Consider the following 17,272-nt stretch of genomic DNA (forward strand, 5'->3'; position numbering starts at 1 on the left):
TGGACAAAAAAATGACCAGCAACAAGAGTTACATCCTTGACTGCTGCTTGAATAGTATAAATCAGCTATCAAAGTGAAATCTGTCTATTCAGTGGTTCCACACGTTTCCTGGGAGTCTTTATTTCCCAGCACAATGTTGTTGAAATAATATGTTAATGTTTCATGTTTTAAATATTTGTCAAAATACACTTATGACTCTTTTGTGTTCTAAGCATTTCTTCTGTTGTAGAAGAAAAAATGGCCTTTCTATATTTGAAAAATAAATAGGTAAAGAACTATAAAAATACTAAGGTGTTAAGGTAAGAAAGTATTAAGAATCACCAATTTTAAAGCATCCATAGATGTTAACTTAATTACTAGTACTCTAAATATGAGATCTTATTCAATGTCCATTGAATTGCTATCCTACTAGAAGCATGTAACCATATCGATATTTATATCCTTGTTGTAAATAAAAAAGAAGATATAAAAATATTGTTGCTAAATGAAAAGATAGTTTTTAGGTTCTCCTTAATAAGGCAGATTAAAGAGTTTGTTTCATCTTCTCCCCAAAGGCAAAAATAATATAATTTCAGGGGATATTTGGTCATTTTGATTTGCTATTTTCTTTATTTGCATAAGCAAAAAAATCATAAATATAGCATATATTATATAATAAAAGCTATTGGAGAAGACAAAGGGGTAGAAAAAGGACTTGATAAAATTTTCCAATGCCATACAATATATAATTAACTATTCAAAGACTTCAATTTAAAGGTGAGCATTAAAGGAAGACAGAAAAAAATAAGTTGGAAAATTTGGTTCAAGATTAAGAAACCCAAGAGATTAAAAATGAAAAAAACTATACCAAAGTTTTACTTTGATATAATTATTTTTAATATCACATGAGTGTGTGAAAGGGAAGAGATTTGTGGAGAAGCGTGTAATAGCCACATGATTTTTGATGAGAGCCCCATTTACCTTTCATGAACTCGGCCTCTTTCATCTCCAAGAGTCACAGTCACTGTGCAGTTTTTATTCAAGTCAAATTTCTCACTGTATAAGTGGTAGTCTGGTGTCACCCATCCAACCCAGGTATAGGAAGGGTCTTGGCCAGCAAATATGCGCACAGAATAATAGCATTGCTGTGGAGAAAATAAGAAGAGTTAATTGCAAAAGCTTTGCAGTACAAGTTCTAGAACACTGACACTGAAAACAAAAGCAATAAGATGGTAAAGTATTTGGGGCTTTTTCTGTAGACTTTTACTATGTAGTGATTAATTGTCTCGTATTGTATTAGGTGACTATATGTGTGAAATATAGGTTGGATGGAAAGTATGGCTTCCTTGTTATTGACTTCTTGTTCATTCTTCAATAGCTGTTGAAAGTACCATTATTCCCTTCCTTTTGCTATAATATAATAAAGACAAGGAACAGTCATTCAGAATGGTTTTACATACCCAGAAGAGACTAGTGACAAAGCACATCATTATAAAATGCTAAAAAGAATTTTAACATTCACAGTGGCTGAAAGGTTTAGTCAGTTTAATGACTGACATAGCTTTTATTCTGGTGTGCTAGATTAACCACAAAGTTACTGAAGAGAAAAAAGCAAAACTCTTAGTCAAACATCAATATTTCCTATGGCAAAAAGTAAGGAATTAAGAGGCATTACTTTACTTTTTCATAACACAGTTATAATATAATTTATAATAAATTAGAATATATGATAAATTATTAATTTATGCATGTTAATATACATTCATACACATGTCTATATATTTGTGTGTGTGTGTAATATTTTACATATGCTGAAGTAACCCTTATTCTTTGGATTGGCTTCTTATTGCTTCTCCCTACTTAATTACTTTCATCATCTTGATATGGCAGGAGGGTTCTGGGTAACTACATATCAAAGAACAAAGAAAAGAGTTACATGAAATCCTAATTTAGTGTGTGAGTCAATCAAACAGGTAATATTGAGATCAAACAATGTAAACCTTAACTGGGCAAATACTACTTACTGTTGTTGTATGAGCAACTATTTCTTGTAGCTGTTTCCTGTAGGAGGGAAATAATCATGTTTTAGTTATTCACCAGTTTAGAGAATCTGGTTGATTAACATTCAGTTGACCTTCCTTTAATATTATGTTAAAATTTAGAAAACTGGAACATGACTATCGATAATGTTAGCTGGTCCTTGGACTTTGCTCTAAACATGTCACTGCCCACTTTCCCTCTCTTAACTACCTATGATTTCATAATATCTAGTATATAATGAGTTTCTATAGGAAAATAAAACAAGTCAATTAGAGACTTTTTTTTTTTTTTAAAAAATATGCATGACCATTGTTAAAAATGTGCTAATTCTGAGTCGGTATTTCCAATACATCAAGCTTAGTTTAATATTGATGTTTTCTGTCCATGTGTGTCTATGCTAGGAATCGTTTCTTAGTTTAGCTAAAAAAATGTAGTCTTTATTGCCCTTTATGAGTACACAGTATCACAAAAGGGCAACAAACATGAGAAACTTACTTGATATTTTGCTCTAAACAAAAGGGAAATGATTTGGAAGAGGTCTAGGAAACAACAAAGAAAAAGTAGAAATCTCATCATAGAAATATCTCTTTGTATAGTTTTCAATTAGACCCTAAAAAAAAATCTCTCAAACTTTTTATATGTGTGTGTATGTGCGCATGTGCATATACATTTCTTTCCCTCCATTTCAACATACAATCATACATGCATACATATGCATGCACACTTTTTTCCCCCACACCTGTTAGAGTAAAGTAAAGGATACATTTTACCTTTTCTGAAAAATGTCACTTTCCAAGACAGTACTGTGGTGAAAGGAAGAATAGCATTCCACAGGCATGCTTAGGCGACAATAGATCATATCAGCACTACTATTCTGTGTGCCAAATGTCTTATGGGTGACTTTAAGGCATGGTGGAGAATCCATTGTACCATCAATCCTTGTAACCTGAAAACGCAATATTTATAATAGAGCAATTGGGGGTCTGGGACCTTATTTTTTCCTCTCCATTATTCACTATGAGTTTTTCTTTCTTTTTTCTTTTTTTAAATGAATTTTTCTTGTTTGCTTATTAAGAATTATTAAGAAGAAATAATGATTCTCCAAATATAACCACTAAAATCACTGTGACTTTTCATTGTTTTATGAATGTTTCTGATGCAAAGGTCATTTCTGCAGAGTCAAAGATATGTGAAGTTATCTCCAATCTAGAATCACTCTAAATTATTCTACCTAAAAGATTGAAAGATGTTCACTTATGAAGGAGCAAACAAATATAACAGGAAACTTTTTATTTTTCTTGACTCTTTCATTTGACTTCTTATAGAGATGAAGAAATAGATTTAGAACTCTTAGGTAAACATCTACTTATATGTGCACCTCAAATGCAATTTCATATTTATGCCATTAATGTTGAAGCTATAGATAAGCAGCTTACAAAAGATACATTAAAAGAACAGACATTTCATGGAACAACCAAGGGGAAAAAACCTAAACTGCATCCTAGAAACATAGGAAAATTAAGTTATGTTTAAGTAACACGTATTTTAAATCTTGATATTTTTACCTTCTCTATGCTTAAATAATGATCAGTGAAAGTCTCACAGAGGACAGTTCTGATGAACATGATGATATAGGATTAGAAGGTTGGGAAACAATATGAGAAACAATTAAAGAAAAAATGGTATAACTTATAATGAGAAAAAACGCTGGAACACTAATAATTAAAAATAGTACAGTAGAACTGCCTTGGTTCCCTTACCACAAAATTGTGGCAAATTTGGGCCAGATGAGTACAATTTAAGGCATAGTTAAATTGGGCAGTTGAGTTGAATTCCTTCATTTTAATTAAAATCAACAAATATTCACCAGAAAGTCTACTGTCTGAAAAGTACTATTTTAAATATTATTTGTGGGAGTTTTGCAACTTCTGGAACTTCTATATTTTTGAAATAAAAGGAATTGCAAGGACATATGTCATTTCCTAATTCATATTATCATAGAAAGACATTATCATGGTATGGTAGAAATCAAGGTAGGCCCAAAAGTTTGGATTATAAGCATATAAGGACTAAAAACCACAAAATTATAATACTCAGTCCTGGTATTCTTGTGAGTAATTGATGGTCTTGATTATTGCATACAACATCACCATGATGGAGCAGACTTAGAGGGGAAAGTTTTATGGGTATGAGTAATCTGTTCACAAGATTGTGTAGTTATAGATTAAGATACAGCTTTTCTAAGCTTTAAGATATAACTTTTATAACCCCACATATAATGCTTATAATTGTCACAAAGGGTCAAAAGGAAAAAAGTATAAGGAAAAGTTATAATAATATTATAATACTTTATGCAAGAAGCTAGCTGATGACTGAGATTATTGTCTTGGGATATCAAACTCCACTAGGGTTTCCCTTCAATATGTAATCATACCTGTATATGAGCATGATCCTTTGGAACATTGACAAATGTAGGGAGGCGTTTGCTGAACCACATAGCAACATCTCTGTTCATGTTGACAGCAAAAGGCTCAAAACCCTCCTGGAGGCCACACATGGTGTAATACTTGAAGGTACTGGCATCCATCCCAAGATTCATGCGGCCAATCTGAGACAAACCCAGTGAACATATGGGAACAAAACCTATAGAACAGAAAGAAAGTCCAATTTACCAAGCACGATCTATTCTCTTGAGGTTGGTGAGAAAATCTAATTTTTCTACATACTTAATCACAATGGAACCCAGAGAAAAGCTGATGTTTTAGCATCTTAACATTTTCTCCATAATATACAATATTAACAAAAGAACCGGTGTTTGAGTTCAAAATGATGTGAGAAAAGCATTTATCATTTAAGTTCTTAGTGATAAAAACAAAAACAAAGTAGAAAGATAAAAGCAAATATAGAAGAAAAAAATTGATTTTTCCCGCTATCTCTTGGGTGGGGGAGTTATTTAAGGGCTTACTTATGGGAAGAAATATTTTTTTAAAACCGTGAAATACTAAATTATAGAAGATGATAAAAAAGTTAAGTGAATAGGGTCTTTTCTTTCTAAAGCACAGGCAACATACATGATGGTATCATCTTAAGTTTCTTACTTTTTCTTCCTACAGCTCTCTAATTGTTTCCCCAAGAGAGCTTATGAATCCTTACTCACAATCAAAATCGCTATTTATATACAACCAATAAAATTCTGTCTGTTTAGCTCTTACTTGTGTTAATAATTGTGGCCAAATAAATAGGATGTGGAGGGAAAGCAATAAATATCTGGACACTAGAACAAATTGGATGAAACATTATGGAGCAGGGAAGAAGAAAATGAAAGGAGTTTTCTTTTCTTTTTTTGGGGGGAGGTTTAATTCTAAAGGAAAATTTATCTTGGGAATATTTAAAGGTAACTTTAAAAAAGCTTCTAGTTCATAAAGAAGACTATCATTGAAATTAAAAATTAAAATATAGCCTTTTCTGGAATAATTTACACAGTATATTGTACCCAAGGTGTGCAACCTAGAATTTAAAATTAAGTCAAATAGAGCCAGATAAACAAATCACTGAAGAGGGTAGGGTGGATATTTTTAGAGATGGAATTATTCCTTCTAGGCAACAGGTTCATTTAGAAATAGGTAATGGCAATAGATTGAGTAGGTAAGGTAAAGCATTATCATAATTTCTCTAAGTGTACTACATTGTCAGGAAGGCCTGAATTCTGTCTCTGACTTATATTAGTTGTATATTCTAGCTACTTCACCACTCCAGTGATACCTGTCTACATTGTAAAGTTACAAACTACAAGTGAATTGCAAATCTGCATTAACAGAAGGAAATTTCCATTTCCTACCTAGATGAAATTATTGGCTATACTCAAAACAAAACTCCATCCATATATAATTACAGATTAGTGAGTTAGAAAAGTTATTATTGGCTAGGGCACAAACAGATGTTCTAATAGAAACTGTTACCACAAGCAAATTAAAAGTAAGTTTCTGCTAACAGTAGGCAATCCAACTCAAAAAAAAAAAAAAAAAAATGCAAACCCAGTGGCTTCTTTCCTTTCTTGTCCATTGATATGACTATGGAATAAAAGCAGCAGGGGGCAGAAGTAAAAGATTTTTTTTTTAAAGAAATAGCAAGTACAATTAAAAGTATAGTAATTTGCTGGGTGAACTGATAACGCTAAAGAAAGAAGAGAATGATCCTACATGTAATTTCTTTTTTCTAGGGAAATTGGAATGTTTCTCAGTTTATCTCAGCATTACTGAAAATTAAGTGAAGGGTTATGGTTTATTAAAGAGAAAATTAACGTGAAAAGGGGCAAAAGGATTTAAGCAAGGTCATTATATGGATTACTGCCAAAGAAGTAAGTAAGAAATATTAGATTTTCTGACAGAAACCTTGTAACAATAAGTTTTCAAGTCATTTGAATTCTATATTCATTCATTCATCCATGCATTATTCTATAACAAAATGACCTTTTCCCAAATTGAACAGCATTTATATCTCTAAAACTAAAGAAAAGGAATATTACAAAGCAAAATAGTATCATTCTCAATGAGACAGTAGAGAGGCAAAACATTAAAAAAAAGTTATGGAAGAGAGTAAATAGAAAGAAAATAGCTTATGGAACATTTCCGTGAATGGGGGAATAATTGAAAATATTATTAGATGAGCCAAACCAAGTACCTGATTTAGAGCAGAGAGAAAGTAGAATGGGTTCTAGGAAAAAAGACAAACCTAGATGAGTACACTAGAAGCATAGATTCTTATAGATAGGATCTAGAATCCTATCCTATGTAGGAGGCCAAGGCCATGTAGTTCAATCAGTAATTGAAAAGGAATCCTTTCTTCAATATCCCTGACAAGCAGACATCCAGTTTCTTGTTGAAGAGTAATGACAGGGAATTAACTTACTGCCTAAGGAACAATCCCTTACACTTTGGGACAACTCTAATTGTTAGGAGTTTTCCTCCTTTAGTTAAGCCAAAATATGCTTCTCTGTAATTTCTTTCCATTGTTCCACAAGCTGCTTCCTAAGACAAGTAGAACAATACTAATCTCTTTTCCACAACATGTCAGTCTTTCAGATATTTGAAGACAGCTATCATGTCTCCCTTAAGCTACCCTGACTTGTCCACATTAAACTAAGTGATTCTTTGACTTCTTGTGCAACGGAGCTTGCCTCTAATGGCAACATGTCTTCTCAGTCACATTCATTAATTGGGCTCTTTCCACTGAGAAAAGTAGTTGTTTATGATTCTATTTCCATAATTTTGCTTATTCAAGCCATCAAAATGCTACGTATGGTTTTTAGAACATTGCTCTCATCTGGGTAATTTCATAAATGAAAGTCAACAAGCATTTATTATGCATCTATGAAGTATCAGGGTCTGTGCTAATTATCAGTACCCAGCTAAATGCTGAGAATACAAAGACTGGGAAAACCAAAACAAAACAAGTCCATGCTCTCAAAGAATGTGAGGAGGAAAAGGAAATGAAGGCATAGAGAATAAAAGGGAGAGAGAATGGAGAAGCAAGGTAGTGCTTGAATTGAAAACCTAAAGCTAGAAAGTATGCTTTCTAATTCTTGATCACTAATCACTGCATATATCAATTATACTTCCCGCATGTAATTTCCTCAACTGTTGAATACATTATATTGCTTATAGTTGTGGTAAATAGAAGAGCAGGACAACAAGGCATTTTGACTTCTTAAAAGAAGAAAATCCTAATGCAGGCATGTTAGATTAAGGAAAAAAAAAAAACAAACCTTAGGGTAAGCCACAATATTCAGGGTAGTTAGATGGTTCAGTGGATAGAGCACTGGGCCTGGAGTCAGGAAAACCTGGGATCAAATCCGGCCTCAGAAACTTATTAGCTATGTGACCCAGGGCAAGAGACTTAACCCTGTTTGCCTCAGTTTCCTCATCTGTAAAATGAGCTGGAGAAGAAAACGGCAAACCATTTCAGTATCTTTGCCAAGAAAACCCCAGAAAGGGTTGTGAAGAGTCAGACATGACTGAAATGACTGAACAATAATAATAAGCCACCATATATTATTAGGGCAAAAAATGATCCTTCTGAACATCAATGATCATTTTTTTTCTTTCAGTAATTCCTGAAGAGTACTCTCTGTGATTTAAATGTAGGGGAACAGTAAAATAAAATAAAAAATCAAAAAAAGTGAAACTATTTTCTTCTCTTCCTCCTCCTTCTCTATCTCTGTCTCTCTTCATTACCTTCCTGAAATGACACTAAGAAGTGCTATACTCCAGGCAGCTAAGAATGGGAGAAATAATAAATTCTATTGAAAGAGATGAAAGGAAATCATCTAGGATAATGATAAAAATGATGATTTATGAATAACAAGGAAAAGTCAAATCAGAATTTTAAATGTTCTTGCTTCTTCCTATAAAATACCAATTTCCTTTCATTTACATGAAGTTTTCAAGTTGAACAGCTCTTTCTCCAAAATTTAAGTGTGGAAGTTTGATAACAAGAAGCAAAAAAAGTGGAGAGACTTACATTTTTATTAAAATATTTACACCATGATTTATTTTAAAATAATGTTGGCTTTAAAAGGTCATGGTTAAACTTATTACTTGGTGGAATGTTTTTTTTCCACTTAAATGAAGAGAGCACAGAGATTCTGAAAAATTAATATGGCTACCTGGTCTACTAAATGCCAGAAAACATTATGATTACTTCTCTCTTTCTTTTGTACTTCTATTTATATCTTATAATCTAAAAATAAGGAAGAAATTAAGCTTGACTAATATTTAATATATAGTAGAAAACTGACATCCTCACTCACTCTTTATTTAAGATAATTACATGTCATAGATAATAAACAAGGATTTCCAGAGAGGGAAATGGAAGTTATTATATTCTGAAAGGTTAATTAGAATACTCTTTTTTAAAAAAATAATTCATTAACTTAAAAATCATTCAGAATTAAAGAAATACCAAATAAAGTGGTGATCATTTCTCTCTCTCTCTCATATATATATATATATATATATATATATATATATATCAGAACAAATATGAGCATTATTACTTAATGGCTTGCTTGTCTCTTTAAGTATAAATTCAACTTGCTTTTTTCTTGTTTTTCTTTCTTATTTCTTTTAACAATACTATTTTCAAATAACTTCTATTAAAAACAAAAAAAATTCTGTGTAACATATATAGTCAATTTTTTAAAAAGTTTGTATTCCTCTAGTAAAAAAAAATGTCTCATTCTGCATTTTGAGATCACCACATTTTCTTTAGTAAGTGGGAAGCATTGTTCACCATGGATCCTCTGGATACCTCCATGGAATTTCCTTAGCATTTCAGAGTTGTTTTTCTTTACAATGTTATTGTTGCTAGATAACAATTTTTTTTTTTTGGTTTTTATTACTTCACTCCGCATGTTTATATACATTTTCCTCAAAAGTATCTTTCTTATATCATAATAATATTCTACTATATTCATATATCATAATTTATTCTCTTAGTTGATGAGTTTTCCTTCTAGTTCATTGCTGCAGGAAATAGAGCTCTTATAAATATTTTTATGTGTATATGTTTTTTTCCTCTTCTTTTTATCTCTTTGGAATATATAAATAATAGAGTTTTTGCTGGGCCAAAAGGTAAGTCCAGCTTAAAGATTTTTTGAGGGAGAATTTCTATTTCCAAGCCCTCATTTTCTTTTATATAACTGCACATATGAGCATTAAAGACATTAAGGTTTTGAGAGGACACTACTTTTTTTCCCTTTTAGAATGCAAACATTTTCTCTTCTTTATAACCTCTTCCAATTGCCTCAATACATTTACTGCTCTAGGCTTTTTTCAAATATTGTGTTTTTCTTTCAAAGAATTCACTTAGCTCTGATATTTTTACCAAAAAATGTTGGGAGTTTTCTGTTAGAGGAATCAAACTAAGGGCCCGCAAAATTCCAGAATATAGTCTCAAACTGGTGAAAATGAAATTGTGTAATAACAAAATAAACATCATGAGTTTCTAAGTCAATATAAGGCCTGCAGGAATCTTTTTTTCTTTTAGTTTGACACTACTATTCCAGTGGATTAGAAGTCTATTTTTCCCCTGTAGGGTGATATTCAACTTTCCTGGTTATATTTGGATGTATGCCTTTTTATTTATTCATTTTTGTGTTTTGGAATATCATATTTCAACCTTTTTTGTCCTAGACAGGTGTTAGCTGGTAAGTCTTTTGACTATAGTTTCATGGTATTTTAATTCTTATTAATAGCATTTTTTTTTTTGGCTGAGGCATTTGGGGCTAAGTGACTTGCCCAGGGTTACATAACTAGGAAGTGTGAAGTGTTAAGTGTCTGAGGTCAACTTTGAATTCAGGTCCTCCTGACTTCAGGGCTGGTGCTCTATTCATTGTGCCATCTAGCTGCCTCAAATAACAGAATTTTTTTAATCACTCTAGAAGCTCTAGATTTTGTCTGTGATGATTTTGGAAGTTTTCATTTTGGAGTTTCTTTTAGGATGTGACTAGTAGATTCTATTTTTATTTTGATTTCTGATTTTAAGAGTTTTAGTTTTCATTCAGAATTTCTTAAAATATAATACCCCTGAAATTTTGGAAGTGTCAGGCAGGAGTCATGGTCTTCTTCAATCTTTGATGCTTCTTAGATTATTTCTCCTTCATCTGCTTTCTAAGTTAATTCTTTATGAGAGATATCAACTTATTATGCTATTTGTTTGCTTAAATATATCTTCTTGTTTCATGAAGTCATTGATTTGTACTTGGTACATTTTAATTTTCAGAAGATCTATAATTCATGTGAGATTTTTTGTTTCTATTATGCAAAAAATTGTAATAGGTTCAGAACCACCTTTATCTCCTGCTTATAGAGTACTGAATTCTTCAAAGTCATTTGGTGTGCAGAGGACAGAGCACTGGGCTTAGATTAGGAAGACTCACCTTCATGAGTTCAAATCTGGACTCAGAAACTTACTAGTTGTGTGATCCTGGGCAAGTCACTTAATCCTGTTTACCTCAATTCCTCATCTGTAAAATGATCTGGAGAAGGAAATGGCAAACCACTCCAGTCCTTGCCAAGAAAACCTCAAATAGGGTCATGAAAAGTCAGACAGAACTGAAACAACATGGGAAAATTCCTTGGGTATGTGGACTGATTGCTATCCTCTCTGTATGAGCTTTGCACATTTACTAGTTCTTGTTTATTTGTCTGGATCTAGTTCCCAGAACCAGATCTTTCTATATCTCCCTGGGGTATCCTAGATGGTATACCCTGAAGTTATGGGGTCCTCTACACTTTGCTTTTATTAATTGAAGTTTCTCTGCTCTACTTCCTTTTTAGTGCCTACGTCAATATAGGCTGGATGAAGGTTTTCACTATGGGTTTCTTTATTTCTAAATCATTTGATCTGATATTCTTTTGTTTTATCATTTCTGGAGTAAATGTGTGGAAACTGGGCTGTCCTATTCCTATTTACTCTGCCATCTTGCATGGAAGTGAAGATTACTTTTATTCAACTTCCTCTCTCCCATACCAAACTTGTAAGTCATTACATGATATTATTGTCTATAATAAGGAAAGTCTATTTACATGTTTAATATATCTGAAAGTAGATATTAAATCTCTCTTCATTTCATGAAGACTAATGCCCCAACTCCTTAATCTTTCATTTAATATCCTTCATAAATTGGTCATATTTACCTTTTTACTCTCATCTTCAAGAATTCCCATGATATGAATCTACTTGTTCTAATTAATTTGCTCCTTCATTGTTCTTCAATTATCTTGTGTTTTCCTTCCTAATTAGAACTAGAATTTGTTCCTTTTTCTTATAATATTGCCCCTTGCCTTTTCTACTTACTGAAATAAATCTTTCTTGTCATTCAAAGTGCAGCTCAAATGCTACTCAAATTAAGCCTTCCCTGACCAAATAAATCCTTAATAATTTCTTTATACTTAGTAATCCTATAGCATCATCTTGATTGTTCTCCTTTAGGTTCTCCAGTATATCAATATCTTTATTAAATTATGGCACCCAAAATTGAATACAAATCATTCAGATATAGTCTGACCAACAGAATAGAATACAGAAAGACATTTTGTTTATCTTCAACTGTTCCTGAAAATTATGCATGTCAATGTGATTCAATATTCTTTGTTGTTGTCTTCATGGCTTCTGCTCATTTACAAGAGTTTAGTTTATACAAAAACCTTGAGATATTTTTCAGATAGGCATCATTTAACCCTGTCTCTCCTATCCTATACATGTGAAACTATCTATTGAGTTTAAATGCATGAATATACATTTCTTTCTACTGAGTTTAATCTTATGAATTCAGTTCAATAATCTAGCTCAGTGATGTCAAACTCAAATACAATCATAGCCACTAATCTGTATATATACAACCTTGGGGCTGCATGTTGACAGATTAAAACATATTATTTCTCTTTTATTTTTATCTTCTATTTATTTTGTAAAATATATTCTAATTATATTTTAATCTGGTTCTGGCCACACCTGGTAGTGTTGTGAACCCTGTAGTTCCATGTTTGATACCTTTGCTGGATCATATTAAGATATTTTGGTATTCTGACATTGTCATCTATTATATTAGCTATCCCTCTCAATTTTGTATCATTTGAGTATTAAAAGAGCATGCTATCAAAATACTTGATAAAAATCTTAAATAGAACAAAGCCACGCCTCAATTCCTGGAGCATTCAAAACCATTTATCATGTTGTTATTGATACACCAATGGTGATTTCAGTGCTGAATCCATTTATATACATTATTATCTAACTTAAATCTGTGTACCTCTTTCCATAAGAATAATATGAAATACTTTATTCATTATTTTGCTAAAATTTAGGCAAGTTGTATTTTTAGCATTTCTCTGACTGGCTAAATTAATAATTTTGTAAAATAAAATAAGTTTTTTTGCAACATTTTCTTGATTAAGCCATGATGGCTCTTTGTAGTCACTAATTCTTTGAAAAGACTTACCTTCTTTAACCATCTCCTTTAAGATTCATTCTATAATTTCCCAAGAATCAAAGTAAAATTCATTGCCTCACTTTCTCTTCCATTTTAAATGAGAACATTTACTCTTCTCTAAGCAGATATCCCTACTATTCTTCATGATTTCTCAGATAGTAAGTTAGGCTGTAGACAGTGACTCAGCATTCAGACCTGCTAGTTCTTTTAAGTATTTGGAGATGTAATTCTTCTGGGCCTAATGTACTTGAATTCATCAAAGGAAAAGAGATGTGAAAATATTTGACTTCACCTAAGTCATATGATTTAACTTCTTTTTTTCTTAATTATCTCATTTGAAAAACAGAGATATAATTAAAGCACCTACATTTCAGAATATTATTGTGAAGATCCAATGAGAAAATATATGTAAACTTTAAAATGCTATATTGGCTATTATCTCCTTACTTTATCCTTTCTAATCTAAAAGTCAACTTCCTTAGAGGGGAGGGGAGAAAATAAAGTAAAAGTTGAGCAATTTAGCTTTCTCTGTTGTCACTTATCAGTATCCTAAGCATTCCAAGTCATGGTCTCATTCATTCCTTCTTGGATCCTCTTTTTTCCCCCCACCAAATAGAGCTTTAAAAATATTCTATTATCCTTTGTTTCTCTTACCCGTCTCATCTCACTCTGAGATTGAACAATGCTTACATTGTTCTAAAGGACTGTTCTGTGCTTTTACTTTCATCAATCATGTCACTAGTTTTTCCTTTCGTCTTCTATAACTTCATAAAATGCAAATTTCTTGTGGAGTTCTCTATTCATGCATATAAGCTTCATTAGTTCAAATTGTTCTTTCTCATTGTAACTTCTCCTTAATCACACATGTTAAAAAGAAATAGTCACTTCCCACAAAGTTTCCATCACTTAAATTTTTTTGTTTAGCTTTTAAAGTCCTTTGCAATCTGACATCAATCTATTTTTTGAGCTTCACTGAAGCTCTCTTCCAACCACGTCTGTGCTCAAGACAAACTGTTCTTCACCCCCAGGCACCCCATTGCCTATCTTCTCTCTGTTTTCACTCATGGCACTCTTTTCCAGTCTTGCTGTCTCTATGCTTGTGCAATGGTTGTTCCCCACTGTGAAATGACTCCTTTTTACTTTAATCCTAAAGACTCCCTATCTTCTTCAAGACACCTCTAAAACATCACCTATTACAAGAAAGCTTTCTTGAGTCTTTTATTAGCATTCATCCTCCCAACCTACCTTTTATGTAACTATTTTGTATTTGTTTGTATTTATTTTGTCTTATTCTATATATCTTCTATAATATATATGAGATATATTCTATATATCTTATGAGCTTCCTCATTAGAATATAAACTCCTTATTAGCAGGCTTCCCCCACTTCATTTTCTGTACTTTTATCTACAATGCCCAGAACATAGATGCTTGTTTTTGCTTGACTGATGGATTACAAACCAGCAACTAGTTCTTTCCTATTAAGGAGATTCAGTTTTGTAGTTTCTTCACATTTTGAAGGATGAAATTATCATTAATATAAATCTATAAATTATTATCTGTTCTATTTTTCCCACATAAAGAGATACAGCAAATATCAAAACAAATGAAGTTTCTCATCATTACCATATTATGTCTCAGTGTCAGATTTGTGATTTCTTTCTTATACTTTCCATATATTACTATTTTCTGCCCAAGTGGTCTAAAGTATACACATTTCCTTTATTGATATTCCTCTGAGTATTCTGCCAGAATTCAAACCAATAGCTTGCAAACTATATTATCTTTCTCTGTTTTTCCAAAATCAGTACATTTGCTTTGCTCCTTTATTTTTGCTGTTTTACAAACATTTCATGATGATTTTCTGTTTGTGAAGAAAATCTGGAGTCTGGAAATTTCTGACCTCCTTCTCCATCTTCCTGGAATGTATTCACTTCTTCCTTTCATACTTGAGAAAATGGAGGGTCAAAGAACTTAAGTTACTTATATAACATTTCACAGGTATTAAGAATCAGAAATAAAACTTAAACTTAGTTCCTCTGTCTGTGCTCTTTCCACTGTACAAAGCTACCTTGCTTATATTCATGATCCTTTATACTTTCCTTCAGTACTAGATATAGAATTATATATCTTGGACATTCAGTTAGCTTTTATTGAATTACACAAATGTAGAGCTGGAAAGGTAATGACAAATCTTCCAATTTACTCATTCTTTTTTAAATCAATAAAGCCCAGAAAGATTAAGTATATTGCCAAAAGTCACACAACTAAAAAGCAGAAATAGGATTAAAATTAAGGTCTCTTGGTCATTAGAGCAGTACTGACTTCTATGATTAATGAGATGTACCCAATTAACATAAGCTATTTTTTCTTTGTTTATTTAAGAATTCCATAAAGCATATTCAAATCAAAGGTAGTGAGTAAAATAGTGTCTGCTCTCACAAGTATGAAAATGAATTATATTTCTTGTCAGGAAACCAAGTTTAGTCATATATATTATTATTTTTCATATATTATTACTTTGATCAGCTTATGATCAAAGTATAGAAACTGTCAAAAGTAATGAGCTTTTAAAACTAAATAGAAAACAGAAGAAAATTATAATTGACAGTTTTTCCCTCTATTACATCATTATCTGAATTTGATTAACATATATAGATACAGCTCTCGGCAAAACACCTTCTGAAGTGCTGGTAAACCTAAGGAAGAGTGAAAGACAGTGACCTAGGGCAGGGTCTTTCTCCAAAATTCATAATTTAGAATATTTATGTTAATGAACACATCACATATTACTATTAATATAAATTATAATTTTTACAAATAGCAAAATAACTACCTACTGAGTGTTCTTGGCCCATAAAATCTAGTCTCTTCCCTTAGAATATATTTCCCCCCAAAAAGGAATACTCTAACCATTAAGAAGAAAGGCCAGAAGAAATCTTAAAGGCAGATGGCAAAGAGAATTAGAGAACCAGAAGAACAGTCCTAAGAGCTCCAAAATTTTGATTTCCAGAAGGTAAATAGTTTTTTGGAATTATAGCATCCTTGGGGGAAGAGTAGGTTAAGAGGCTCTTGAAAATCAGAAAGCAAATTCTCAGACCAACTCTAAATAATATTTCATCCTTATTTCATTTCATCTAGGAATATGTAAGAATAAGGTGAAGCAACATACCATTCTGAATCTCATAGTCAGCAAAGGCAAGTTCTGAACCTTTATTGGTGATCAATAGTTCCCCATTCAGAGTGAAGATCATTGATGCATCATCTAAGTTAATCATACAACCAACCACATCCCCAGGTTGCCAGTTGCGCCCAAAATATCCACTCCCCTGATGCCAGCGTTGGCCCTGCAGAAAAAATTAAGTGAATTAGATATGAGAAAAATAGATTTCTCAGCACTTCTCCTGTAGTGGTATAGTAGTGAGATATCCAAACTAATAATATTTATTCTGGATTAGTAGTGGTACTTGCTTTTTATTGGGCACTCAAGTTTCTACAAAGGAAAACTCTCTCTCTCTCTCTCTCTCTCTCTCTCTCTCTCTCTCTCTGTATATATAGATATATCTACTATCTATCTATCTATATCTACTATCTATCTATCTATCTATCTATTTATAGATAGATAGATATGCTTTCTTGAACTGGTATTTCTTGTAATATATTTTAAATCCTTTCTTATGGTCTTCTGGGCACATGACAATGTTCTCCTTTGTTTTCATTTTGTATTAATTCCTTTTCTGTTTTTCTTTTTTTTTTTCATACTGTTTCTTTAAATAAAATAAATTAGAAAAAAAATATCCTATAGTCAATGTGGGGTTCTGTCACAGCTAATTCCAACAAAGGAATCATATTCTCTTTGATCTCTAGTGTAAGTATGTAACAAAGTACCAGGAAGCCAATAAAGTGACTCACCTTGCTGCCTTCAAATACAAAAGCTTGATCATCTGCACCTAGTTCAATATCAGGTCGACAGCCTGGCCTGGCCCAGCCAACACGCATATCTCCTCCTGTCACCACCTCAAATTCAAAATACCATTTTCCAGATTTTACTGCATAAGACTGTTCCACTCGGAAAAACCGTATCTTGTCCACACTGACTTTTTCCATAGTTTGGTCAGCTAGTGAAAATCAAGGAAAGAAACAGGGCAAGGCACAAAGACTCTTCATCATTAGGTGGTACTCCCTCAAGCAACATAAACTGTCAGTGACACAACCACAGAATCCTGTTCTTTCACCTCCCAAAACAATTTGAAATTATCT

General features: G+C 32.2%; 1 protein-coding gene across 4 annotated transcripts in view; it reads right to left on the reverse strand.

The window, feature by feature from the left end:
• The window catches only part of RYR3 (ryanodine receptor 3), a 708,417-nt gene that overhangs the window by 261,281 nt on the left and 429,864 nt on the right, over window positions 1–17,272 (reverse strand). For all 4 annotated transcript variants that reach the window (XM_031952023.1, XM_031952026.1, XM_031952025.1 and 1 more), the window contains exons 26-31: window positions 16,925–17,130; window positions 16,185–16,359; window positions 4,454–4,662; window positions 2,790–2,965; window positions 2,004–2,040; window positions 961–1,124 (exon numbers count right to left, since the gene is read on the reverse strand). In XM_031952023.1, coding sequence (XP_031807883.1) covers window positions 961–1,124; window positions 2,004–2,040; window positions 2,790–2,965; window positions 4,454–4,662; window positions 16,185–16,359; window positions 16,925–17,130 — 967 coding nt within the window. The remainder of the gene's footprint in view (window positions 1–960; window positions 1,125–2,003; window positions 2,041–2,789; window positions 2,966–4,453; window positions 4,663–16,184; window positions 16,360–16,924; window positions 17,131–17,272) is intronic.

Source organism: Sarcophilus harrisii, chromosome 2, assembly GCF_902635505.1.
Source record: "Sarcophilus harrisii chromosome 2, mSarHar1.11, whole genome shotgun sequence".
In the NCBI taxonomy this organism is placed as follows: Eukaryota; Metazoa; Chordata; class Mammalia; order Dasyuromorphia; family Dasyuridae; genus Sarcophilus; species Sarcophilus harrisii.